We start from the raw sequence: 27,506 nt of genomic DNA on the forward strand, positions 1-27,506 counted from the left end.
AGGTATTCAAATATCTCTTTAGCAGAGCAATCTCCTCACACCACCCAAGTTAAAACTTCAACCCTCTCCCCAACCTGACTCTCCCTATCTACTGCACATATTTTAATTTTGTCTGTGGCACGAACACCACCAGGGCACTAACGTCGTATGTATTTATTTGTTTTTTATCTGTGTCTCTGACCTCCAGAGAGGAGGGACAGTGTCTGTGTTTATCTAAGACCTGTGTGCTCACAACAGCTACCAGAGTAACTGACACTTAGAAGATACTCTGTCAATGGGTAACAAGTCTCTAGGTATAGAAGAGGAGGTTTTCTCCTAGAAAGTCAAGGAGAGCAGGGGACAGAACAAGGATCTACAGTCAGAAGGTGGAGTCCAGGCTCTATTCGTTATTACCTGGGGGCATTCAGCGAAGTCAGATAACCTCTCCTCCTTCATCTATAAAGTGATATAAAGTCTCACCCAATCCTACATAGGATGGACTGAGACAACTTATAAAGGGACCATTTGTAACTAACAAAGAGCTATACAAGTACAAAGCTATACAAATCTGGGTATATTTGTTTTTCAGTTTTCATCTTTGGTTTTGATTTAATTATATATTTAGATTGAACGGTCACTGGGACTGGCTTTGCTGCCACCTGAGGCCTTCAAGTACAGTGCTTAGGGGCCCTCGCTGGTTCCAGGGTCAGGCAAACATAGCATGATTCCTGGCTCCACCATTAACTAGCCCTGTGACCTCGGGCTGGTTAAACCACTTCAAAATAGATATAAGTTTATAACAGTATTATGATTCATAGATTTAATGTGAACAATATGTGCAATAATGCATGTGAGACTCTTAGCAGATGTTTAGGGTTAATATTTTTATTGACTAAAGTGGTTTCTCTTTCTAAGGGAGATAATTCTCTGTTGGAAACATTTGGTTTTTAAATACAAATGGAAAGAGGCCTTCCTGAAAGTTTTTCATTTTTGAAACATGATCTCTTGTGCTGGGTGATGGGGTAAATGCTTAAGCTCATGTCACCTAGATAGCAAAAGTATAGCTCTTAACTCTCAATTTTTGTCTATTAATAAAATTAAATAATAAGCTGCCATTGTTATTGACTTTATATACATATATATATTTACCACTGCCATGCTTAAATTCGTGGGCAAATCAGCTCTGTGTTTTGGCAGTCTCTCCTGTGGAAAAGAGTGTTTATGTTTATAATCTTCCAGAGCTGGAAAGGCTCAGTTTGCCAGCTCTGGAAATGACTCAGCAGTGAATACTAATAGGTGTGCTTCCCTTTGAGCTCACAGATTTGTGAAAGTCAGAATGTGCTCAGCAAGACAGAAGAAGGAAGTAGGGAATTAACCCTAACTTGGTGCCTCTTCTGGGCCAGGACCAGCAGCTCCTCTTCCTTGTATCATCTCATTTCATTCTCACATCAGATCTCTGAGGGAAATGATGACGTCCTTGATGGAGAAATGAGAAAATAATGTCACACTGCAGTTAAGTAACTTGCCCACAGAGCTAATAAAAGCCAAAACCCAAATCCTGACAAGCGGGATATTTGTTCCTCGGTTTGACAAATACTTATTTTGCATCTATTATATGCCAGGCACTGTCCTAGGCACTGGGATTAAAGCAATGAGAAAAAGAAAGCCTCTGCCTTCATAGAGGGCACATTCTAGTGCAAAAGTACAGGTAAACACGCACATACTATACACAGAGATATACCTATAAGTATGGGTGTGGACATAGATAGAGATATGGTTATGAGTACAGATATATAGTTATGGGTATGGATATAAATGTGATAGTTGTAGACAAACACACAGGCACGGACACAGACATGGAGAGACACAGGTAGTCATGAGTTAGCGCTAAGTGGAAGAGGATGATGAAAGATATTTCAGATCAAGAAATGTGGAAGGCCTTTTAGGAGAAATACCAAAAAGAGACTTAAAGGAAGACCCCTGAGTGTGATGAACAAGGTGACTTTTAAGGATCACACTGGGTGCTGCACAAAGAGCAGGCTATAGGGGACAGCAGAGTGTCAGCAGAAACACCAGGGTCGAGGATACCGCCGCAGTTCTTAGGAGGAAAACAGAGGTTCCACTGAGCGGGAGTGACAGCTGCATCCTCCTTAGTCACACTGTAAGTCACACTAGACTCCCCTAAGGAACTTAAAGGTAATTTTTTACAGAAGACTAATTTACCTAGACGTTTTGTGGGAACCAACACACAATGTAACACATTACATACCAACACCAGGCTTTCCCAAGTTATTAAAACAGTAACAAAATGGTATAAAAACAACAAACCCTCTGTTACAATCTTGTTAAAAATTATAAGGGATTTAGGGTCATAGGTGAATTCCATTCATTATGCAATTATGAAACTATGGCCAATGGAAGTGGAGGGCCCTTGGTCCTCTTCCAGCCTGATGGTTTTGGTTTGCAAACAGAGAGAGTAACTTACGCACAGTCACAGATCCACCCAGTTGGGAATGACACCTACGTCCGCTTACAGCCAGAAGTGCTTTCACTCATTACTTCACTTATATTTATGCACAAAAAAGTGGAAGATGATACATCTTTTCATTAAAAGAGTGGCCACCATCAGATCTGTGGTTACCAGAGGCAGAGGAGGGGGGAAGGGAATAGGATAAAAGTGGTAAAAAGGTACAAACTCCCAGCTGTAAGATACGTAAGTACTAGGGATGTGACGTACAACACGATAAATATAATTAACATTTCCGTACGTTATAAATGAAAGTTGTCCAGAGAGCAAATCCTAGGAGCTCTCATCACAAGGAAAAACATTTTTGTATTTATTTAATTTTATATCTATAAGAGATGATGGATGGGACTTCCCTGGTGGCGCAGTGGTTAAGAATCCGCCTGCCGATGCAGGGGACACGGGTTCGAGCCCTGGTCCGGGAAGATCCCACTTGCTGCAGAGCAACTAAGCCTGTGCATCACAACTACTGAGCCTGCACTCTACAGTCCGCGTGTCACAACTACTGAAGCCTGCGCACCTAGAGCCCATGCTCCGCAACAAGATCCCGTGCTCCACAACAAGAGAAGCCACCGCAATGAGAAGCCCGTGCACCACAAAGAAGAGTAGCCCCCACTCGCCACAACTAGAGAAAAGCCCACGCACAGCAATGAAAACCCAACGCAGCCAAAACATAAATAATAAAAAAATTAATTTTAAAAAAAGAGAGAAATAATGGATGTTCACTAAACTTCTTGTGATAATCATTTCATGATGTATCAAGTCAAATCATTACGCTGTATACTTTAAACATATACAGCACTGTGTGTCAATTATATCTCAATAAAAATGGAAGGGAAAAAAAAGAATGATCACAGTTTTTATACATGCATCTCCACATTCCTCAACACTAAGCCTAACACTCACTTTTAATGAAGCTCTCCTCGGGTAGAAATAGACCAGAACTGCTAGTCAGACTATTCAGGGGTAAGGGGAAAACTCCTTATTGAAAGTTCTGACTAGAGAAAATGTTGAAAAATCTTTTATGGCTTCAAAAAGCACTCATTGGTTAATGGCCTCGCTTTGTTTTTTTTCTAAAAAAACTTCAGAATAGAAAATTTGGGTGTGTGCGTATGGTTGTTTTTTCAGTTAAAACTCAGAAAATATTCTTTCCTACCTCAAAGATGAGCACAAAATGCATTGTTTGTAAGAGCTTACAGACCGGGTTCAGCCAGAAGTGAAATATGAGAACTCCCTCAAATGCCTTATTATTCTAGAGAAACGGGACACACCCTCAATTATGGCAAAATAAGTACAGCCACTAATGTCATGCATGTTAATAAAACTTTTGGAGACTTCACAGGAAAGTTTATAGTGTGTTTTTTAAACCATGGTATTTTGGTGATTGGTCAGTAATTACCAGCTCTTGGACCATGCTGAATCCATTAGCCATACCCTACATAAGCAAAGCTTTTTGCATCTAGAGTAATACAAGGAGGGGAGTTGGGGTGGGGCGGTTTTAAGAGCAAGTAAACAAGGACACATAAAAGCCCCAGAATATTTCTTAATGCCAGATCTCAAATCATAAACATCAGAGGGAGGAAAATATATGCATACATATAAATGTACAAAAACATATATGTAGGTATGTGTCTATAATATTTATGGCATCAGATATGCTGACCAAATCTATTGCATTATAAAGAGCACAAGAAAAAGAACTGGGCAACATTTCTATTTTTGCATCTGCTACTAGCAAATTCTCCAACCTGGGCAGGGCAGGTCTCTGGGCCTCATTTTCCAGAGCTATTAAAGAAAGAGATGGAGTTCTCTGATCACTGAGGTCTTCTTTTGAAAATGTTTCTGACCCCAGGGCTGTGTTTAGAATTCTTGAAGCAAGAAATTAGCCACTTTTCAATACTTGCTACTTTGACCTAGAAATGTTCCACGGTTTGTCCTTTGTTCTCCCATTAGAGCATACATTTAAATAAAAATGAAAGGAAAAAAAAAGAAAGGAACCACCGTTGTTTATCCAAGCACAGTTTGTGTGTAATGAAGGGAGTGATTATATCTCGGCAGAAAGAACAGCTCCTCCCTCAATGTTTAAAATTAGCACTTCTCCTCCCTCTAGTGGAAATGCCATGTACTTACTCTAAACGAAATTGATTTGTTTTCATCAAACAAAACAGAGAAAAAGAGCTAGCATGACTGAGTCCTAATACGGGATCAAACAAACACAATTTGCTACAGTGTTGTCCCACACAAATGTCTTAAATATTTCACTTGTTTAAAACAATTCAAGATTAACAATGAAAGCCCGCAAAGTAGATTTAGACCCACCCAGGGTCTGCAAATGAAATACACGGGTCCAAGTTAGATATTTTGTATTTAATTTATGCCCCCAAGAATGTTAAAATCAGTTCACTTATGAAAATTACTGAGTCAAAGCATTCACTAAACAGGACAAGTGAAGCAAACCCTAAGACAGGAGGGCTAAAGACAGGGCTTTTGGGCAAGAAATGTCCATTTCAATCCAGTTTACGTGTAGGTACTTATTTTATGTATCTTCTGATTCCATCTCTGTGAAAACTTTCTTGACTCCCCAGGCAAAGTAAATTGTGCCCTGACTTGTCGTAAACACCTCCTCCAGCCACAGAAAGCACGTCGACAATGGCGTGTGTGCATGTCCACCTCCCATCTGGACAGGGAGCCCCTTACAGGGAGCTTCTCACCCTCCTTGTGTTTCTCTTCCGGTTGGAGAATCGAGTGACACAGCTGGAGAGACTGTGACTTCAAAGGCACTCACATTCAATTGACTCAAAATCACTGTGCTGAAAAGTTATTTTTTCTTTAAGATAAAATCAAATAACACTGTGCTGGCTCCATTCAGCCTGCTAGCCAATCCAACCAGAGCCCTGGTTGGTCCTCTTTCCCAAGGAAGAGCTGTAATAAGATCTACACACCCTAAAGAGTGAACAAGGTAAAGGACGATCACTAAGGAGGTCGGCTGGATGTCTACAGCAGTAATTCAGAAGATGAGAGCGTCACTCAATGCGATCACACCAATCATGTGTAGCTAATCTTCCACATCAATCGTGAGCCACTGCCAGGCATCACCAGAATCTGAGGGGAGCATCCTACCTGGAAGGTGCAAATAAAACAAACAGAGCAACCTAAATGTCCATCAACAGATGAATGGATAAAGAAGATGTGGTCTATATAGACAATGGAATATTACTCAGCCATAAGAAAGAATGAAGTAACGTCATTTGCAGCAACACATATGCTCTTAGGGATGATCATTACTAAGGAAAGTAAGTCAGAGAAAGACAAATACCATATGATATCACTTATATGCGGAATCTTTAAAAAATGATACAATGAACTTATTTACAGAACAGAAATAGACTCAAAGACACGGAAGACAAATTTATGGTTACTGAAGGGGAAGGGGGGAGGGATAAATCAGGAGTTTGGGATTAACAGAAACACACTACTAGATATAAAATAGATAACCAACAAGGACCTACTGTATAGCACAGGGAACTATACTCAATATCTGTAATAATCTATAGTGGAAAAGAAACTGAAAAAAAGAATATATATATACACACACACATATACATATATATGACTGAATCACTTTGTTGTACACCTGAAACACTATAAATCAACTAAACATTAATTTTAAAAATTCCAAAAAAACAAATAAATAAAAATTCACCGTAGAGGAAATGGAAATTTTTGCATGAGGAACTTTAAACAAAGCCATCACTAAAGTCTCAGAATAGTAAGTAAAGACACTGCATCCAATAAAAAAGAAAAGATATTATTTTAAAAAGAATATTTAGGGCTTCCCTGGTGGCGCAGTGGTTGGGGGTCTGCCTGCCGATGCAGGGGACACGGGTTCGTGCCCTGGTCTGGGAAGATCCCACATGCCGCAGAGCAGCTGGGCTCGTGAGCCATGGCCGCTGAGCCTGCGCTTCTGGAGCCTGTGCTCTGCAACGGGAGAGACCACAACAGTCAGAGGCCCACGTACCGGAAAAAAAAAAAAAAAAAAAGAATATTTAGATAACAAGAGAAAGAAAGGAAGAAAGAAAAAATGGTAGAGAGTGGAAGCTTTTAGAACTCAGAAACGAGAGCAGAAATGAAAGTCTTCGTAAAAGAGTTGAAAAACAAGTTGAAAACACAAAGTTGAAAAAATATTATAAAATGTAGTAAAGGTATAAAAAGGAAATATGTGAGAGAAAAGACAAGAAAATTGGAAAACCAGTCCAATATGTCCAACATCTGAATAGCAGACAATACAGAAAGAGAGAAAAGAAAAAAAGTGAGGAGTGGAATTCGTCAAAGAAACAAGCCAAGAAAATTTCCAAGAATTCAACGACTTGAGTTACCAGACCCATCAAGGGCCCAGTGAAAATGGATGAAAACAGACCCACATCAAATTACACTGTTGTGAAATTCAGAACCCAGTGGGCAGATGGAAGATGCTATTTGTTTTCTAAGGGGAAAAAACTGAAGTGTGAGATGGTGAGGTGCGTGTCCCCCAGTTTCCTGTCTCCCGGCTTTAACACAGAGCCACAGCTCAGTGCGGGGGACATGGGGAGCATCCATCTCCTCTGAACTAACCTGGAACAAGGTCAGGTTAAACCAGACTGGGCAGAATGATTAAGCAGAGGAGGTCTTAACATCTCCTTTCTTGACTGTTCTCTGTTCCGGGACATTTGAATACGCCCTCAGAGTATGTGGCCCCCGGGGGTGGGTCCAGTGCCCATGAAACTAGAGCTGGAGGGGGACTGTGGGTGGGCCTGCATGGAAGGATGACACTCAAGAGATCCCAGCACCAAGGAGACCCAAGCCGAGGTCAAGTTCGACAGAAACAGCCACAAGAAACAAATTTCAATTGCCTACGTGGGCGGGGCAATCCACATCCAGTTAGAGAGAGGATAATGTGACCCTAGACCCACCCTCAGCTCAGCCCCAAGGTTGCCTAAATTGACACTTTTGGCCCCAGGCAGATGCCATTCTGGGGAGAGGCCAGCATGGCCTTTGAAGACTGAGAAATCTGAGATCCTGATCTCTCTAAAAAAGAGCTGCATCACCTAAAGGGCCTGTTAAAAGATCAAATGATATTAAGGCTTAAACCTTGATAGGACTAAATATTTTTGTGTCTAGGGACCAGTTAGGCTGCTCATGAGAAAGACCAGATTATTTATAGGCAATATAAAGGGACAGTGTTTCTTCCTAGTTGTAGATTGCAGCTGTAGGCTGAATGAGTTTCATGAAATTCCTATGCTTTTAAAGTGAGAGAAAAGGAAAAAAAAAAAACCTTCCTGGGGAAAAAAAAAAGGCCAACATCGATTTCTCCTCTCCCTGTTCATACTAAGAAAACAAGTATATGAACAAAGCTGCATTTACAGAAGCCTGAAGATTACATGAGTCTGCTAGTGGATATATGGGCCCATGTGAGGCATAGTGTAGTGCCTGACCTCTGCGTTCAAAATTCAAAGAAAAAGAACAGCTTGAATGTGAAACAAACCAAAGACATAAAAGACCCTGTCTCCCAGCATACCTGAAGCCATACTTCTGCTCTACATGGAGTTTCCATTCTGAATCAGCCAAACTTGTGTTGGTTAAAACGGTTTTAGCTATATCCTCAGTTGTTGCTGAAATTTAAATCACTGGCTACCACTGAGAGAAAAGTATTTTTGATAATTTACACCTTCTCAGGTGCATTCCGCTTAGCATTTCATTAAAAGGATTTACCCAAATGTATTTAATCAGTACATATTATACCTAGGCACACATTATGCATACACGCACACCTCGGAGATATTGCAGACTCAAATAAATGAGTATCACAATAAAGCCAGTTTCATAAATTGTTCGGTTTCCCAGTACATATAAAAGTACGTTTACACTATGCTGTAGTTTGTTAAGTGTGCAATAGAATTCTATCTGAAAAAGCAATATACAGACCTTAATTTTAAAGAGCTTTATTGCTAAAAATGTTAACCCTCGTCTGAGCCTTCAGTGAGTCTAATTTTTTGCTGGTGGAGGGTCCTACCTCCACGCTGGTGTGCTGACTGATCAGGGTGGTGTTTGCTGAAGGCTGGGGTGGCTGTAGAAATTTCTTAAAATGAGACAAGAATGAAGTTTGCTGCATGGATTGACTCTTCCTTTCATGAACCATTTCTCTGTAGCATGCAATTCTGTTCAATAGCATTATACCCACAAGAGAACTTCTTTCAAGATTGGAGTCCGTGCTCTCCAACGCTGTCACTGCTTTATCAGCTAAGTCCATGTGATATTCTAAACCCTTTGTTGTAGTTTCAACAGTCTTCACAGCATCTTCACCAGGAGTAGAGTCCATCTCAAAAAACCACTTTCTATGCCCACTAATAGAAGTAGCTCTTCATCTACTCAAGTTTTACCATGAGATTGCAGTAATTCAGTCCCATCCTCAGGCCCCACTTCTAATTCTAGTTCTCTTGCTGTGTCCACCACATCCTAAGATGCTTCCCCCCCTGACGTTCTAAACCCCTCAAAGACATCCATGCAGGTTGGAACCAACTTCTTCCAAATCCCTGTGAATGTGGGTGTTTTGGCCTCTTCCCGTTACTCATGAATGTTCTTAATGGCATCGAGAATGGTGAGTTCTTTCCAGAAGCTTTTCAGTTTACTTTGCCCAGATCCATCAGAGAAATCACTGTCTATGGCAACTATAGCCTTATGAAATGTATTCCTTAAATAATAAGACTTGTGCTCGCTTTGGCAACACATATACTAAAATTGGAACGATACAGAGAAGATTAGCATGGCCGCTGCGCAAGGATGACACGCAAATTCGTGAAGCGTTCCATATTTTTGATGTGGCACATATACACAATGGAATATTACTCAGCCATAAAAAGAAACGACATTGAGTTGTTTGTAGTCAGGTCGATGGACCTAGAGTCAGTCATACAGAGTGAAGTAAGTCAGAAAAAGAAAAACAAATATGCTAACACATATATATGGAATCTAAAAAAAAAAAAAAAATGGTCATGAAGAACCTAGGGGCAAGACTGGAATAAAGAGGCAAACCTACTAGAGGATGGACTTGAGGATACAGGGAGGGGGAAGGGTAAGCTGGGACAAAGTGAGAGAGTGGCATGGACATATATACACTACCATATGTAAAATAGATAGCTAGTGGGAAGCAGCCACATAGCACAGGGAGATCAGCTCGGTGCTTTGTAACCACCTAGAGGGGTGGGATAGGGAGGGTGGGAGGGAGGCACAAGAGGGAAGAGATATGGGGACAGATGTATATGTATAACTGATTCACGTTGTTGTAAAGCAGAAACTAACACACCATTGTAAAGCAATTATACTCCAATAAAGATGTTAAAAAATAAATAAATAATAAGACTTGAAAGTCTCCTTGATCCATGGGCTGCAGAATGGATGTTGTGTTAGCAGGCATGACAACAACATTCATCTCATTGTACAGCTCCATCAGAGCTCTTTGGATAACCAGATTTACTGTCAATGAGCATAAATTTTATTTTATTTTATGTTATTTTATTTTATTTGGCCAAGCCACGTGGCTTATGGGATCGTAGTTCCCTGACCAGGGACTGAACCTGGGCCCACAGCAGTGAAAGCACCAAGTCTTAACCACTGGACTGCCAGGGAATTCCCAGCAGTAATATTTTGAAAGATTTTTCCTGAGTAGTAGATCTCAACAGGAGGCTTAAAATATTCAGTAAACAGATGATCTGTCATCCAGGCTTTGTTGTTCCATTTACAGAGCACAGGCAGAATAGATTTAGCATAATTCTTAAGGGCCTTGGGATTTTCAGAGTGGTAAATAAATATTGGCTTCAACTTCAAGTCACCAACTGCATGAGCCCCTAAAAAGAGTCAGCCTGTCCTTTGGAGTTTTGAAGCCAGGCATTGACTTCTCCTCTCCAGCTATGAAAATCCCAGATGACATCTTCTTTCAATGGAAGGCTGTCTCATCTACATTGAAGATCTGTTGTTTCATATAGCCACTGTCATTAATTATCTTAGTTAAATCTGGATAACTTGCTGCAGCTTCTACATCAGCACTTGCTTCTTCACTTTGCACTTTGCTGTTATGCAGACATGGCTTCTTTCCTTAAACCTCATGAACCAACCTCTGTTAGCTTCAAAATGTTCTTCTGCAGCTTCCTCGTCTCTCTCAGCCTTCATAGAATTGAAGAGAGTTAGGGCCTTCCTCTGGATTAGGCTTTGGTTCAAGGGAATGTTGTGGCTGGTTTGATCTTCCATCCAGACCGCTCACACTGTCTCCGTAGCAGCAAGACAGCTGTTTTGCTTTCTTCTCCTTCATGTATCCACTGGAGTAGCACTTTTAATTTCCTTCAAGAACTTCTCTTTTTTTGCATTCATAACTTGGCTGTTTGGTACAAGAGACCTAGTTTTTGACCTATCTTGGCCTTTTGACATGGCTTCCTCACTAAGCTTCATCCTTTCTAAATTTTGATTTAAAGTGAGAGACATGCAACTCTTCCTTTCACTTGAACACTTAGAGGCCATTGCAAGGTTATTAATTGGCCTGATTTCAATAATTTTGTGTCTCAGGCAATAGGGAGGCCCAAGGAAAGGGAGAGAGATGAGGGAAAGGCCAGTGAGTGGAGTAATCACATCAGACACAACATTTACTGATTAAGTTCACTGTCTTATGTGGGTGTGGTTTGTGGCATCCCAAAACAATGACAATAATAACCTCAAAGATCACTGATTACAGATCACCAAAACAAATATAATAATAATGAAAAAGTTTGACGGACTGTGAGAATTACCAAAACGTGACACAGAGACACAAAGTGAGCAAATTCTGTGGGAAAAAATGGTGCCGATGGATTTGCTCAACGCAGGGTTGCCTCCAACTTTCAATTTGTAAATAACTGTACTGTGAAGCTCAGTAAGGCAAAGGGCATCAAAACAAGGTGTATCTGTCTGCACATTATGAAGGACATTATGCAGATATGATAAAACATTTCTATGTGCATCACTGATCATTTCCTCGGTATATATTCCAAAAAGATACCAGGGTCTAAACATTTTTAAGATGCTTCACAACTGCTTCTAGAAAAGAGAGACATTTCACAGACAGAAGAGTCAGCAAAAAGGGGGATTGTACTGTAGAAAATGGAACAAACAAAATGAGCAAAAAACCCAGACACCTGCCACTGAAAGGGGAAGCAAACGGAGAAGGTGGATATTGAGCTTTGTGCACAGAAGCTGTGTCCCCAGGTGGACACGCCCTCTAGGATGGAACTCCAGACAATTCCATACCCATTCCTTATTGACTTTTCCTAAGTGAAGGCCGTCCCCATTCTCCATCTGCATAGTGTCACCCTCATCACTCGGTCCCCAAATGCCTCACCCCCATGGCTGAATACCACGCAGGTTAAAAGGAGAGAGGGACACCCTCCCCCTGACATTCCTGATGTCCCTTCTGCTCACAGGAAGAACCTGTAAGTGGTCACTTGGCCACTCCAGCTGTAAGGCAGCCTTGGAAATGTACTCATAATTCTTGGCAGCCACGTGTCGGGCTCTAAGTTCTATTGCTGTGGAAAAGATGAAGAATAAATATTTGGGACACTAAAGGTCTATTACAGGAACAGAAACAAACCTGGTAATGAAACAAAGCCAAGCAAATGATGCCTTGTCATCGGTTTCTGGGTAGGAGGCGCTGTCTGTTCTCATACTCAGTAATCTTATACGGATTACAGTGTATAGAGAGCGCAAGTGTATGAAGAATTCTTTCTTATTGGATTAGGGAAGAAAATCCCTTTAATACCTGCAATGAGGAAGGAAGTGCACTTTCTTGAAATGACGTTTAAAACAAAACAAAAATGCCCTCCTCTTCCTCTGAAAGCACTTTGACCACAAATTCACACCTTTTCACTTCTTTAACCCCAAATCCCCTCCTGTACAAAAGCCTCATTGGGGGAGCCCCTTCAGAAAAACTAACACACACTGTGACAACAGCATAGGTGAGAAAATCACAGCAAGTTTATTCATTGGCAAGAGACATAAAGAAAGCATTAAATGTTTGTGTTTCTAGGCTGCCAGCATAAACTTTTCAAAGTATTTAAAGTGAATAACACCAAGAGCATAATTACATATCACATCTTAAAGAACCCAAACACAACTTATCAGCTTTAAAAAATATTTTCAACTGAAAGTACATCTTTACATAGGTACATATATTATGTATAAACCACCTATAGTTGTTTTGAAAAATAATATGATAGAGTTAATAAAAACTTTATAATTTAAGAGTCCATGTGATAAACCTGTTAATGCCATAAATTTAATTATTTTGGGGGAATGTCTTCTTTACACATTTCCCTAAAATAATTCACAGATTCAATCTATCTTAGAACTGGAAGGAATTTTAAGTAATCACCCGGTTCAGTCAACTCCTTAAGACAAATGAAGAATCGCTATCACTTTTGAGATCAAATTACATGATGCTAAATGACTCATCCAAGGCCCCGTAACTATTAAGTTTCCTCTTTTCTCAGCTCTTTTTTTTTTCTAGCCAAACAGATCTCAACACTGATTTCATGTGTGACCATAAGACATTCACGTGCAAGATAATTCACTGAGAAATGCCATTCCAGGATCCACTGTGCTTACTCAGTAAGATAAATTAAACCCGTCTGATGAAAATACACAACAAGCATTGCGTTCAGCTTCTTGTCTTCAATTCTGATTAGTAAAGCACAGCCCCTACACTGAGGACAAACAAGACATAAACAGCAGTATAAGTACGTTCCTGGATTCGCTAAGTTTAATGCATCTACTTCAGTGCAAAACACTCATTCTATCCAAAGCCATGTTTTCAGAGGAAAGAAGAGGAAAGTAAACAAGCAGGATAGAATCCAAGGACTGTTGGTGTATTTGTATTCAGAGCATTGGCCTCTCAGGGGCTGTACGCCTCAGACACAAGTCGGATGCCTTCTTGGTCAGTGTCCCCCACCCACAAGATGGGTCTGTGGGAGGGTCTTCCGACAGCCGGGACACACAGACACGTTCTTCGGGAGTGGCTGGCTCTAAGAATCGGGGCTGAGCTCACAAAGACGGAGTGTGGCTAGACTGGGAGGAAACCAGCTCCGAGCACATCCCCAAGATCTCACCCGGGAGCCGGCAGTGCAGGCGCAGGAGAGGCTGGAGGAGCTTCTGTTGATCTGGAAGATCTTCTCGGTTGCTTCTGTCCACCTCATGCTTTCTATGGGAGACAAACCTTGGAAGGATTTGGTAGGGGTGTAGTTGAAAATCTGTTCCAAGAAAACGTTTGTTATACTTGGCAGAAAGCGATCACTGTCTCTCACTGGAATGTGCCCAGTCTCAGTCCCGATGGGTCCATCGGGCAGAAGTGAGAACAGTGGTTCAGGTAAAGTCGAAATGTCCCACCTTCTGCCACACGACAAGCTCATGCAACTGAAATCTGGGAAAACTGCATAACCAGTCGTGGGCTTAGATGTATCAAACAACATCACATCTAGTAAAATGCGTCTTCTGGCCCAGAGGAACTACAATTAATTGCAATTATTTTGGATCTCGCTTAACACCATCTGGAGGACCCTTTCTCTTGAAGGGCTGGCATCAACCACATGGCAGCCAGGGTTCTCCATCCGCTGGTAGGACACTTCTACCCTGGAGATAGGCAGAATGAAAAGAGTTGGCCCATTTGTTAACACGGCTCTTTACGCAAATGTTATTTTCCTACCATAATATAGACAGATTGAAGCCAGGTCCCCATCTGGTTTTTCGCACTTCCGACCCCAGGCAATTCGCTTTGCATACAGGAGACATCCGATACATTTAGTTTCATAAATGAGAAATTAATAATAATATTTAATAGCTTGCATTTACTCAAAACCTTTTATCTGCCAAGCATTAGCATCCTGCATGGTCTTCTCATTTCATATTCAGAGTAACTTCAGGAGGAGAATCAGTGTCATCCACCCCCATTTTGCAGAGAAAGGAGCAAAGGCTCAAAGAGATTAACTAAGTTGCCCAATGGCAAATTCCTCCAGAGTCTGTGCCCTGAAGGATTTCACACAAGCCAGAGGTCCTTGGCATATACATTGTTTTCACTTAGGAGTCTTCTACAATCACACTAGAATTCTACCTCTCCTTCCAGTCTTAGCTAGCCTTGGTGTGTACAGAATAGCCGGGGCTGATTTGAAACAGGAGGGAACTGGGCAGGGCACAGCCTTTGAAAGAATGACATAGCCCGAGGACACGACATAAACTGATTAGAACCAAATGGGCCCAAGACGGCAGACAAGTCAAGTTCCACTGGACCTCAGTATACGCTCACTGTGGCAAATCAGCAGGCTAAATGACACACCCACAGGCGCCATGACGGTTCCAAAGTCTACCATAGGATCAAAAAGCGGGTGGTGGCCCAGCTCCTGGAAATCCCCGCCCCCTCCTGAAATAGCTGGAAGACTCCTCCCCCTCATTAGCCTATGAAATTACCCTCCCCTATAAAAAAATTGACAAGCCCATACCCTGGGGCCTTTCTCACCTTCTGAGATGGCCCACAGTTTGACTGTGGGGTGTGTTTCTCTCTAAATAAATCCACTTCTTACCCATCACTCTGTCTGTCACTGAATTCTTTCTGTGATGAGACATCAAGAACCTGAGCTTCATTAAGTCCTGAAACCAGGTGTGTGATCTCAGTTGGAGACTGTGGGTTTTGGCCGGGTTCGAGTCCCAGCCTCTTGGGTTCAAATCCCAATCTGAGGTGCATGGTTTCAGATTATATGACCAAAGCTCTAGAGCTGTGCAGTTAAAACAAGCACCCGGACTCAGCCATATAAAAGAACGAAATAATGCCATTTGCAGCGACATGGATGGACCTAGAGTTTGTTACACTGAGGGAAGTAAGTCAGACAGAGAAAGACAAATACCATATGATATCGCTTCTATGTGGACTCTAAAAACAAAATGGTACAAATGAACCTACTTACAAAACAGAAATAGACTCACAGATGTAGAAAAGAAACTTATAGTTACCAGTGGGTAAGGGGTGGGAGGGATAAACTGGGAGATTGGGAGTGACATATACACACTACTATGTATAAAACAGATAATTAATAAGAGCCTACAAGGGCTTCCCTGGTGGCGCAGTGGTTGAGAGCCCACCTGCCGATGCAGGGGACACGGGTTCGTGCCCCGGTCCGCGAAGATCCCACATGCCGCGGAGCAGCTGGGACCGTGAGCCATGGCCGCTGAGCCTGTGCTCCGTAACGGGAGAGGCCACAACAGTGAGAGGCCCGCGTACCGCAAAAAAAAAAAAAAAAAAAAAAAAAAGAGCCTACTGTATAGCACAGGGAACTCTACTCAATGCTCTGTAATGACCTATATGGGAACAGAATCTAAAAAAGAGTGGATATCTGTTTATGCATAACTGATTCTGTTTGCTGTACAGCAGAAACTAACACAACATTGTAAATCAACTATACTCCAATAAAAATTATTTTTTTTTAAAAAGTGCTCAGAGTAGATGGTGAGAAGTGGAATATTTCCCACCATTATCAGTAAACAAAGGATGTCCCAGTCATCAGCGATTGCAGCCACCACGGCTGGTGAGCTGGTGAGCCCTGAGGAAACTCAGGATGGGAAAGCACAGGATACTGGCCCCAGATAACTGAGGTGCTTTCAAAGGACTGATTTCAGTGACCCCAGACTCTTCCATCTTCCCATACACAGAAAAACGCTAAATTCCTTAACTTGACTTATCTGGTTTTCTTTAGTTAACAGTAATCTTCTGACGTTCAGACTACCTGTCCTTTGTTGCAAAACTCTTATGTGTCCTAGCTCTCCTGTCACCTCCTCGGAGCAGTTCTCGCAGGGTTACTTGAGATGCTGCCTCCCGGGCTTGAAGTCCTAAAAATTCCCGCCAAATAAAACATAACTCTCAACTTTTAGGCTGTGAATATTTTTTAGTCGACAATGGTCTGGGGCCATAGCTCTGCCTTCACCACCTACCAGCTAGGAGAACATGCCACATTTCTTTCCCACCTGTGCCTCAGTTTCCTCATCTGTGAAGCGAGGACGGAAATAATGCCTTCCTTGCAAGTTTGCCGTGAAGTTTAACTGAATTAATACCAACCAGTCAATCCTTTGACATGGTTTCTCTGCACACAGCTGAGTGGTTAATTATTTATAACAGCATTAAGTTAGGATAACAGTGCTATCAGTGTTTATTTATATAAACAATTCTGTTTTGGCTTTTCACACCAGTCCTACAGAAGTAATTTAGTCAGCGGTGAAGCAGTAAGATGGTCCGGACACTCCTGCTATTGTGTTCATAGCTTTCTAATGAAAATGAAAGCACTGCCTTAAAATCAGAAAGGTCTTGAATTTAAACCCAGTTCTACTACTCAGTAGATATGCAAGTTATAGACAAATCACTTAATCTTTGAGCCTCAGTTTTATAAACTGTGAAGTACAGCTAACACTGTCCTTGCAAGGGTTACAGAGCATCAGAAGTAAAATGCCTGACACACAGCGAGCCCCCAATGGGTAAAAGTCACTGTGAGGCCGTCAGACAGTGCTTGTGACCATTCTGTTACGATGACCCAGAAAAGTGTATTGTCTCACTCAGGTTCACGCTGGTGCTGGCACAGCCAGGACTAGAAAGACTAGGAAGGAGGTCTGATACCCAGTCAGCTATCCTGTGGCTATAAAACCACCACGCGGTGTCCCCATGGAACAATCCCATTGAAAGGAGTGAATCTAACTTGGAGGATACTGCCTCTCAGGTTTGGAAAATGGGAACCGTATCATGTCCTCCACTTTACCAGAGTCAGTGCTGTTTCTGGATCGTCGCCACAGCCAGGGACCCCTGCCCCTCACATGGCATCGGGATACCTACTTTTGACGAAATATGCTGTTGGCCTCCAGTTCAGCCTCCTCCTTGGTCCTCTCCATGCCCCGGCCCTCGATCCTCTGCATCCTCTCCTCGGGACTCACGGTGAGCAACAGGACCAGGTCGGGTTTGAGCAGGTCCCTGGGCCACTGGTATATAGGGTGATGGGCAGGAGGCAGGTGCTGGAGACCCCCACTTACCTCAGTGGCTATGGCGTAGGTGGCCGTGCTGTGCCAGTACCTGAGAAGGAAAGCGGTAGTGAGTTCCCCGTCCGCAGAGGAAGTCAAGGGAGCACCTGAAAACCAGCTGCTGAGGACGTTGAAACCAGAGATGGCTCTGCTGAACTTGTCCTAGTACTGTACACATTAAAGAGGTAAAAATAATCTTATTTTTTAAAGTATTTATAAAATGTAAAAATAAGTTAAAATCAACAACCACAATAAGAATCCAGTGCACACCACCCAGAGCTCCATTTACTCAGTTAAAACTGCATGTATTGTGAGACTACTCTGTTGCCTTGGCCTTGCAGGATGCTTTCTTTTGTGATGGCAGGTTGGCATGGGATGGTAGATTTGTTCGGTAGTCCACTGGTATTTAATGCTGTATCTTGGCCAAACAAAAATCTGCAGGCCCATTCAGTTCCTACAATGTTTTAAAACTGAACTTGCTGGGCTTCCCTGGTGGTGCAGTGGTTGAGAGTCCGCCTGCCGATGCAGGGGACACGGGTTCGTGCCCCGGTCCGGGAAGATCCCACATGCCACGGAGCAGCTGGGCCCGTGAGCCATGGCCGCTGAGCCTGCCCGTCTGGAGCCTGTGCTCCGCAACGGGAGAGGCCACAACAGTGAGAGGCCTGCGTAACACACACACACACACAAAAAAAAAAAAACTGAACTTGCTGACAAGACATGGAAACAACCTAAACGTCCAACAACGGAGGAATGGATAAAGAAGATGTGGTACATATATACAATGGAATACTACTCAGCCATAAAAAAGAATGAAATAATGCCATTTGCAGCTACATGGATGCAACTAGAGATTATCATACTAAGTGAAGTAAGTCAGAAAGACAAATACCATATGATATCACTTATACGTGGAATCTAAAATATGACACAAATGAACCTGTCTATGAAACAGAAACAGACTCAAAGACACAGAGAACTGACTAGTGGTTGCCAAGGGGGTGGAGTTGGGGAGGGATGGAGTAGGAGTTTGGGATTAGCAGATGCAAACTATTATATATAGGGTGGATAAATGACAAGATCCTACTGTAGAGCAAGGGAATTATATTCAATATCCTGTGATAAGCCATCATGGAAAAGAATATAAAAAATAATGTGTATATATATATATATATATATATATATGTATGTATAACTGCATCACTTTGCTGTATGGCAAAAATAACACAACCTTGTAAATTGACTTCAATTTTAAAAATAAATAAATGAAAAATAAAAAAATTGGACTTGCTGATGAAATCTGCATGCTAGGAACCCTGGATAGGAGGCCTTTGTCTTTCCCAGCTCTCCAGTCATCCCACTGCAACTGTAGGGATCAGAAAGAGAAATGAACCCAGATAAAATCTCTGAGACTCTGTGAATGTCCCCCTGAGTGACAGCGGTCACTCCTGACCGGCTCATCTTAAAAAGTGCTTTCAAGAGAGGAAAAGAAAATCACAATCATCAAAGAAAATCAAATCACCCGCTCTTTCAAAAAGCCCAATGGGGCTTCGCTGGTGGCGCAGTGGTTGGGAGTCCGCCTGCCGATGCAGGGGACACGGGTTCGCGCCCCGGTCCGGGAGCATCCCACGTGCCGCGGAGCGGCTGGGCCCGTGAGCCATGGCCGCTGAGCCTGCGCGTCCGGAGCCTGCGCTCCGCAACGGGAGGGGCCCCAACAGTGAGAGGTCCGCACACCGCAAAAAAAAAAAAAAAAAAGCCCAATGGCTTTCTACCACCTGCCAGATAACATTCAGCCTACATCTAAGACACAAGCCTCTTCCCAGTGTGGACCCAGGCACGCTCTTCCATGGGGGTCTGTCTTCACGCTTTTCCTCCGGCTGGAATGAGGGTCTCAGGCAGCAAAGTGCCTCCTCTTCCTTCGACAGGCCATGCAGAGGGAGCCCCCAGCAGAATTCACTGTTTCCTCCTCTGGGCTCTCAATGCCCTTCATACTCAGCTCCACTGAAGGACTTATTCTAAATTAGAGCCAGTTGGGTACAAGTTTCCCTCTTTCATCTCCTCCATTAGATAATTCATTTTTTAGTCATCTCTGTATTCCAAAATCTGACACCAGCATCTGGCACACAATACGTATGCAACTAATAATGTTTTTTGGATGTAGGAATAAATGAATTAGAATTATTTTATTGATTGGTATAGTTTATTATACTCTTGCCCCGTTCATGTCATATTCCAATTTTAAGTGACGAAATGCAAAACTCCAAAACCAGTATCAAAGGACTAACACCTACAAAAACATTTATGAAACAACTATAAACATCTCAATGTCGAGAGGCACCCATGGCCCCATCCTTGTCTGTATTTTCAATTTACTGCCTGTACTGTTTTAAAATCCTAAATTCTTAATCACTTTAGATTTGAACTGCTTTTCACAGTGAAAAGGACATCCTGGTCCTTTATCTACAAAATAATGCAGAGTGTTATCCAAGCTGTGGATTGTTTTACTCTCTGCCACCTACTTGCTTTGTGTGCGTTGGTTAAGTCTCAATTTCCTCTTCTGGAAAATGAAAATCATGCGGGCTTTGTTTTCCTCCCATCGTTTTTACAAAAATAGTCAAGTGCTTTTTAAAAATGTATCACACTTGAACTGGGAGATTGGGATTGACATATATACACTAATATGTATAAAATGGATAACTAATAAGAACCTGCTGTATAAAAAAATAAAATAAAATTCAAAAAAGAAATGTATCACACTGTCATTATAAGGCAATATTTAATTCTTATTGGACACCAAAGCTGTAAGATTTCAAATTATGATAATACAGTACAGAGAATACTGAAAAGAACAAAGGTAAAAAATTAATTTGGGGGCTGATCAATTCTAATATCATTCATTCTTCAAAGCCCTTTTCCACCTCTAAAAGCGTGGCCAGTGTAGCTGCTAGCACCTTGAATTCTGCCTGGGGCCATTCCTATGTGTCACTTACCAGACTTTTAATCACTCACAAACTTGAACTTTCACCTTCTCCACCAGATACATCAGTCTCCCAAGCTGAATAAACCCAAGCAGGTCCAGGTTTTCTTCTTCTTGGCAACAAAACTACAATTTGCACTGCATTTTGCACATGCTCCGTGTTCACTGAATTAAATACTTAGCTATGAATACAGAGGCTGATATCATCTAAATGTAAAAAGCCTTCTTTACTGTAGAAAAACCATCAGCAAGAATAGATTTTTTAAAGGTAATGAGGGTGATTAAGTTGCCAACCTTAACGGCAGTCACCATCAAAAATTACTCCATCTCCCTTCTTTTTTCAGCTAGATGATGGTGTTGTCTAAAATGGATTTCCTTAAAATCTTTAAACATGAACAAAACCCATCCAGACAACAAATAACTGCTCTTTTCTTCTCATCTGACAAGGTGATCTAGCATTATCTCTTTAAAGAAACAAAATTGCAGACAATTCACAGACATAAAGAAGAAAAATCAGGGAAGAATGGGAGCCCTGTTCTGCAAAGCCAGAGTTCTCTCACTGACAACACTGCTGCTCATTTTAAATAATCATACCCTCTGGCCATCAATTTCAGACTCATTATTTAGTATTCTCCATTCCTGCCATCAGGGAAACCACATTAGCTCAAATCAAATGCAATTTGTTGACACATTATACATCACTTATAAAATAATGCTTTATATTTTTATAGCAATGTTCTGTTTTCAAAGCACGTCCACCTTCATCAACTCATTGGATATTCACCACAAGTCTTTTAATTTTTATTTTGTATTGGAGTATAGTTGATGAATAACGTTGTGTTAGTTTCAAGTGTACAGCATGGTGATTCAGTTATACATATATCTATTCTTTTTTCAAATTCTGGCCAGCAGGGAAGGGATAAAGAATATCATCTTTGAACAGATTAGGATGCAGAGAATAAGTGTCTACCTACATGCAGAAACCCGTGCTGCTCCAGGATTTTTGGATATCCTAGGATGTAATGTGCCTTATGAAGTCACACTTTATTAGGAAAAGCCTAGTCTATCTCCTTGAAATAAAGAGAGACTAACAAAATATACATATATATATATATATATATATATATACTTTACAATAGGGTGGATCCCACAGGTGAAGAAGTTCCACAAAGGAAAACAATGCCTTACCCTTGTCTAGGATTCCTTGTAACTTGCCAACTTTGAAATCACTATCTTGCCATCCCCAAAGTTAAGAGTACCCACTGGCATTATAGCTTAGACGACAGCAAAGGCCTTCTAACTACTTTGTACGGTTTTCATCTTCCCCACCACCACTCACCACCACACACTTTTTCTTAGGTCCAGTCACCTTCCCCCAGGCTTCCCACGCCTCAGACCACTCTGCTTCTTCGTCCCATAAATATCAAGCCCCTTGCTTTGGGGAAGGCAGATTTGAGATGTGCTCTGCCGTCTCCTTGCTTGGCGGCCTTATGAATGAACCCTTTCTCTGCTGCAAACAAAGAGTCTCAGTGTTTGGCTTGGGGAACGTCGAACCTGGTTTGGTAACACACGTGGGCACCAAAGTTGTGTAAAAGAATGGTCACGGCAACAGGGACGATTCTCACAGGTGGCGTGAAGGAAGGCAGATGCAAACAGCAGTCAATGTCTAGCTGCTTGTAGAGACAGTTCAAGAACACGCAGAACTAACCTTCGGTGACGGTGACGGAGTCAGGGTCATGGTTCCCACGGGCGGGAGGATGGGTCGTGACTGGGAGGGAAGGAACTTACAGGGTGGAGTAAGGTTCTAAGTCACGACCTGGGTGCAGGATGTACTTGAACATGTTCACTTTTTAAAATTCCTTGAGATTTCCATTTATAATTAGTGCTCTTCCCTGAACACTTGTCAGGCTTCAGTGCAACTGCTCATCTTTCCAAAAATAAGTCAAATTGCAGCAAGAACAAGATGTACACTGGAGTCATGTTAAGGACGAATTCAGCTGCAACTGAAGCCCTTTGGTACTCCCCACCAACTGCATTTCTCTCTCTTTCCCAGGGGACAGCACTCTCCTAAATTTGGTGTTCAACATCCTTCCATCCCTTTTTTGGTATTATGTTTTATATTCTTTTGCATGTGTTCTACTGAATATCTTTCTGCAAGTTGATTTCTTTCATTTGAAATTATAGTTTTGTAACTTAGGCACATTGATGCATCCTATGAGAGCATATGGCTGTTCGGTGCTCCATTTCATAAATATATGCCAGTATTAATTTACCCTTTCTTCTGCTGATGCCTTTGGTTTTTCAAGTTTTTCAATATTATGAACAAAGCGGAAACAAACTGTATTTCTTCAGGAAGTGGAAGCAATCTTCTCAAATTGCTCCCCAAGACACCCTACAGGTGCCCACTCCCACCAGCACCATGTGAGTTTCTATCAATCCACATCATCTCCAACTCTGGGCTATCAGACTTTTCTAATGAGTTCTCACCAACCTGATGAGAGTAAAACGGGCTCTCATCCTCGTTTGAATTTCCATTCCTAGTAGGACTTGCCTGCTGTTCCCTTTGTCCATTTTTGTAGCACTTTTAAGCTACTTCTTATATATGAAATTTCAAAATATAACTCAGCTTCTGTCACTCCATTATCTGAAACCTCCCAAAGGCCCCCCTATGCACTCAGAATAAAATCTACACTCTTTTATCACAGCTACAGACCCTGCTGACCTGTCTCTCTCTTTTTATCCATCCAGAAAGCAGCCCCTCGTCCACATGTTTTCCTCACGATGGCCTGTTTCTAGCCCTGGAATGTGTTCGCACCTTCCCGTCTCTACACTTTGCTTTTGCTGAACCCTCTCCCACAAAGCTTTTACTCCAGGATTTTCAGGTGTGTCTCTCTTTGGTCATTCAGAGCTCAGACCACCGGTACCCCCTCACGCAGGCCTTCCTAAGTCACATCTAGTGGGGGGTTAGCCATCCTCCACCACACGACCTTGATCTCTCCTCTTTATAGTACTTATCACTCTCTGATATTACCTTATGTATCTATATGCTCGATCATTACCTTCTCCTTCAACAGAATGTTTGCTCCATGAAAGCAGGGCACTGCCTAGCTCCTTTACCACCGAATCCTCTAAATTGAGAACTGTCTTCGGCAAATGGTAGATGCCCAATATATGTTTGTTGAATAAGCCAATAGACAAATGAACCACTGAAAGCTTGATTTGTGAAGCAGAGACTTTTGTTAATATCCCCCATATGCTGTTTCTAGCTCTGTCACTTTGGCAAGTTACTTAACTTTTCTAAGACCTGTGTTTCTCACCGGTAATTTTAGTATCTATGTAGTAGTCATTCCAGATGTTAGTATAGTATGTACAATGTCTTTAGCAAAATGCCAGCCAATGGTGTAAGTGATTAATAAATCATAGACACTATTCCTGTTATTATCATAATACACTTTGTCTTAAACACTATTGTGTACTTGCATGTATATGTACACACACACACACGCACGCACACACACACACACACACACACACACACACTACTCATATGTTAGGAAGAAAATGCCGAATTCAACGCATCTTCATACCCACCTGTCTACAATCACAGGCGATTTGGTAGATTCTTTAGCTATTTCAGAAGCCACAATATAATTGCCCAAAGAGTAAAAAGCTCTTCTAATGATAGTTGGTTCATCATCAAAGATTTTCCTCCACTGGCTGATGCAAGAGGGTGGTGACTTCAAGAGAACAGCCTTGAGTGAATCTGAAACTGACTGGGTCACAGTGGTTTTACCTGCAGATCAGATACAAAATGCAGCACATCTTAACCACAGCCACGGTATCACTCCCAAAAGTTAACATTGATGTCAGAGCAAAGACATTCTTTCCACCTGTTACCAGAAGGAGTTGATTAAATAATACAATTATTTACAAAAAGTTGCCAATCCTTGGGAATTCAGGATTCCTCTTTGGTGTGAGAATGCTTGAAAGTAAAAAACAAATGGTCATCTCGTTTACAAACTAATGATAAACTCTGCTATCAGCTTCCAGGAACTCACTCCTCCCACCACGCCTCACCTGACTCAGGAAGGAGACTCACGGGGAACCCCATGACCCTGTGGTTCTCCCAGATCCACCCTGTCCTTGGGTATTCCCTGTGGCCCTTGGAGCCACCCTTTTCCTGCTGTCGTGTGTTGGACTAAGTGTGGGCACGTCCACTGTATTCTGATGCCTATCTGGCAGCTCCAAAGGCTTCTGCCCTCCACTCCCTAGCTCTTCCACACTTTGTTTCCACAGGGGCCTCTGAACTGCCTGCAGTTCCTGGACACACCAGGCCGGTTCAGGTCCCCAGCTTCACCCTGCTGTTTCTTCTGTCTGGAGGCTCTCTCCCGCCTTCCTCACCCGACCAACTCCTGTCCTACTGAAAGCCCAGTCCAGGATCCATCCTTCCAAGGTCTCCCGGACCGTGGCTGCCCCTCATCTCCCACACCGAGGCTGTACCCAGTGCCCTCCCATGTTCACCGGAGCACCTGAGGCTCCCCCCACCTTACGGGGATGGATAACGGAAGTTATCCATCTTTGTGTCCCAGGCCAGCCTTGCTCCATGCCTGGCACACGACAGAGGCTCACAGGAGGCTTATGAATTGAACCCTGTATAAAGTTTTGTGTGTCAAGAATTGTCTATTCCTACAACTCATTGCCTGTAACTAGAAGGTAATATTCTCTTACCTGTGGCATCCAGGCCTTCAATGACAATAACGGGGAACCTTCCCTTCTGGACCTGCTCTGGGCACTGGTCAACCAGGTCCAGCACAGCCCGGGCTTCAGGAATGAAGGATGTACACTGTAAAAGAATGTCCGTGCATCAGCAGCAAAGCAACGGGGCCCTGGCAGAAGCTATATCTAATTGCTGAGAAGAAGACTGCACAATGCTAATAAGGCATGACCTATGTTTGGCACCACGCCAAAATGTGAAGTATTTTGAACCTGAGCAAGGGCTGCCTTGCTTTATTTTGTCCCGCGTAGCTGAGGCTCAAAAAGGCCGTAACTGTCGGGACCACCCAGCCTGCAACTCTCATTGACCAGCTTCCCCCAGAGGAGGAAGGGCAGAAAAGATGTATAATTGCAAAGCAGTGTCACGTAGCTACAGTGGAACCATGGGCCCTGTGTGTCACAAATGTGGGAAATCAGCCACACTGTAGGCTCCAAAGAAAGCAATCAGCATCCCGTCCTTTGCTAAGCTCTTGGGGGCTCAGAAGAGTGCCAAGCACTGCAATCACCAAGCGGGTAGGGCGGCGTCTCCGGGAGATTCCAGGCTTTGAACTGTGCATGACCTCACGTGTACTCACAGCACCTCTACAGAGAGGCCCAGACATGTATTTTCTTCTTACATGCTTACTCTGAGCCAGGCAACAGTCTAAGTGCTTTCACAGTATTAACTTGGCCCCTGTTGAAGAGAACCCTGTGAGTGTGCTACCGTTATTAACCCCATCTACGGATCAGGGAAACCAAGGCAAAGAAGAATGTTTAATAAACTTACTGAAAGTAACACAGGTAATACATGCCAGAGTTTGGATTCGAACCCAGGTCTTGCAATCTTAACCACTCGGAAATACTATCCCAAGGCTCATACAAGGTATCTAAGACCCATAGTCCAGCCTAGGGACCTGCCCAGGCTGCGCTCAGGCAGAATCTTAGCTGTCCCGCACCGGGCACCTCTTGTGGGTCTGATGCTTCCCTGTCCTAACACTGCAAGGCAGGTATTTTACCGATGAAAAGGCACAAAGCAACACGGAGTAGCCGAGTGTCTGGGTGGCAGCCAGTAAGCAAGCAGGCACCGCTTAATCTAAGTTTCTTAAAACCCCAAAGCTCACGCCCTTTCTCTACACCCCGACCTCCCTCCCGGAACAGCGTCCTCACTTCCAAGATGGCATTGCTTTCCCCGTACCCAGCGGCACAACCGCCCCCCCCCCGACCTCGGGCACCGCCAGCGCGGGAGCCGCACCGCTCCTGTTGGGATGTCAGTTTCCCCCATGGGGTTGGGGGTCCCTGCCGAGCAAGAATCTGGAAAGAGCCACGGTGTCTAAACAGAGGCTGGCCCACCGGCGACCTTCACCACCAGATTTGCGCTCGGGAGTAAAGCAACTCCCTGGCAAAGGGAGGTCTGGACAGGCCAGCCCCGCGGAGAGCGCACGGTGTCCACTTCCCTGGCCTGGGGGATCCACCCTGAGCGCTGGGAAGAGATCCAACTCTTACCGCCTCCAGAACGGCGCGGGCGGCCTCCCGGCGGGGGAAGACCCCGGAGCTAGGCAGGTCCAGCACCACCGGGTGCAGCGCGGGCTCCGGCACGGGCACGACAAGCTCGCGGCCCAGCTGCCGCCACCCCAGGCCGTCCCGCCGTTCCCACGGGAGCTGCCACAGCCGGCAGAACGGGTCGCCGGAGAACTCGGCCAGGCGCGGGCGCGGAGCCTCCGGGCAGGCATCCAGCAGTGCCAGCAGCGCGCTCCGGGTGTCGGGGCTGTCGCGGGGGTCGCGGAGAAGGAAGCCGTGCTGCAGGCCCCCCGCCCCGCCGCCCGGGCGGTAGCACAGCAGGCGGCGCAGCTGGCACCGCCGGAAGGGGCCGCGCCGCAGCTGGTGCAGCAAGCGCTGGTGCAGCCGGGCCGCGCGCACCCGGGCCGCGCAGCCCGCGCTCCCGGCCACCGGCACACTCAGAGAGTAGCTGCGGCCCGGGGGGCCCAGGAGCGCGGCCACGCCGGGGTCGGGGCGCGCGCCCGGGGCCTCGTCGCCCACTGCGAAATGGGCCAGGGTGCAGCCGGGCAGCTCCAGCGCGAAGCAGCGCGGCGGCGCCATGGCCCGACCGCAGGCCCCGCGCCGCAGCCCCGAGAGACGCGCGAGCAGCAGTGGGGCGCGCGGGCGGCGGCCAAAGACCAT

General features: G+C 43.7%; 1 protein-coding gene across 2 annotated transcripts; it reads right to left on the minus strand.

Annotated features, from left to right (window-relative positions):
* Positions 1–1,391: 1,391 nt before the first annotated feature.
* CMPK2 (cytidine/uridine monophosphate kinase 2) lies at positions 1,392–27,506 on the minus strand (the record flags this gene model as incomplete). Of its 2 annotated transcripts, none has more annotated exons than XM_082851927.1 (5): positions 1,392–1,455; positions 17,421–17,654; positions 24,168–24,369; positions 25,305–25,419; positions 26,832–27,506. In XM_082851927.1, 5 exons carry the CDS (start codon positions 27,504–27,506, stop codon positions 1,428–1,430), a joined length of 1,254 nt encoding a protein of 417 aa, XP_082708053.1. In that variant the 3' UTR covers positions 1,392–1,427. The 2 variants fall into 2 exon arrangements, with proteins under 2 accessions (XP_082708053.1, XP_082708052.1); XM_082851926.1 differs by lacking the exon at positions 1,392–1,455 and adding an exon at positions 12,514–14,185.

The sequence above is a fragment of the Leucopleurus acutus genome (genome assembly GCF_964270905.1).
Source record: "Leucopleurus acutus genome assembly, chromosome: 12".
NCBI lineage: Eukaryota > Metazoa > Chordata > Mammalia > Artiodactyla > Delphinidae > Leucopleurus > Leucopleurus acutus.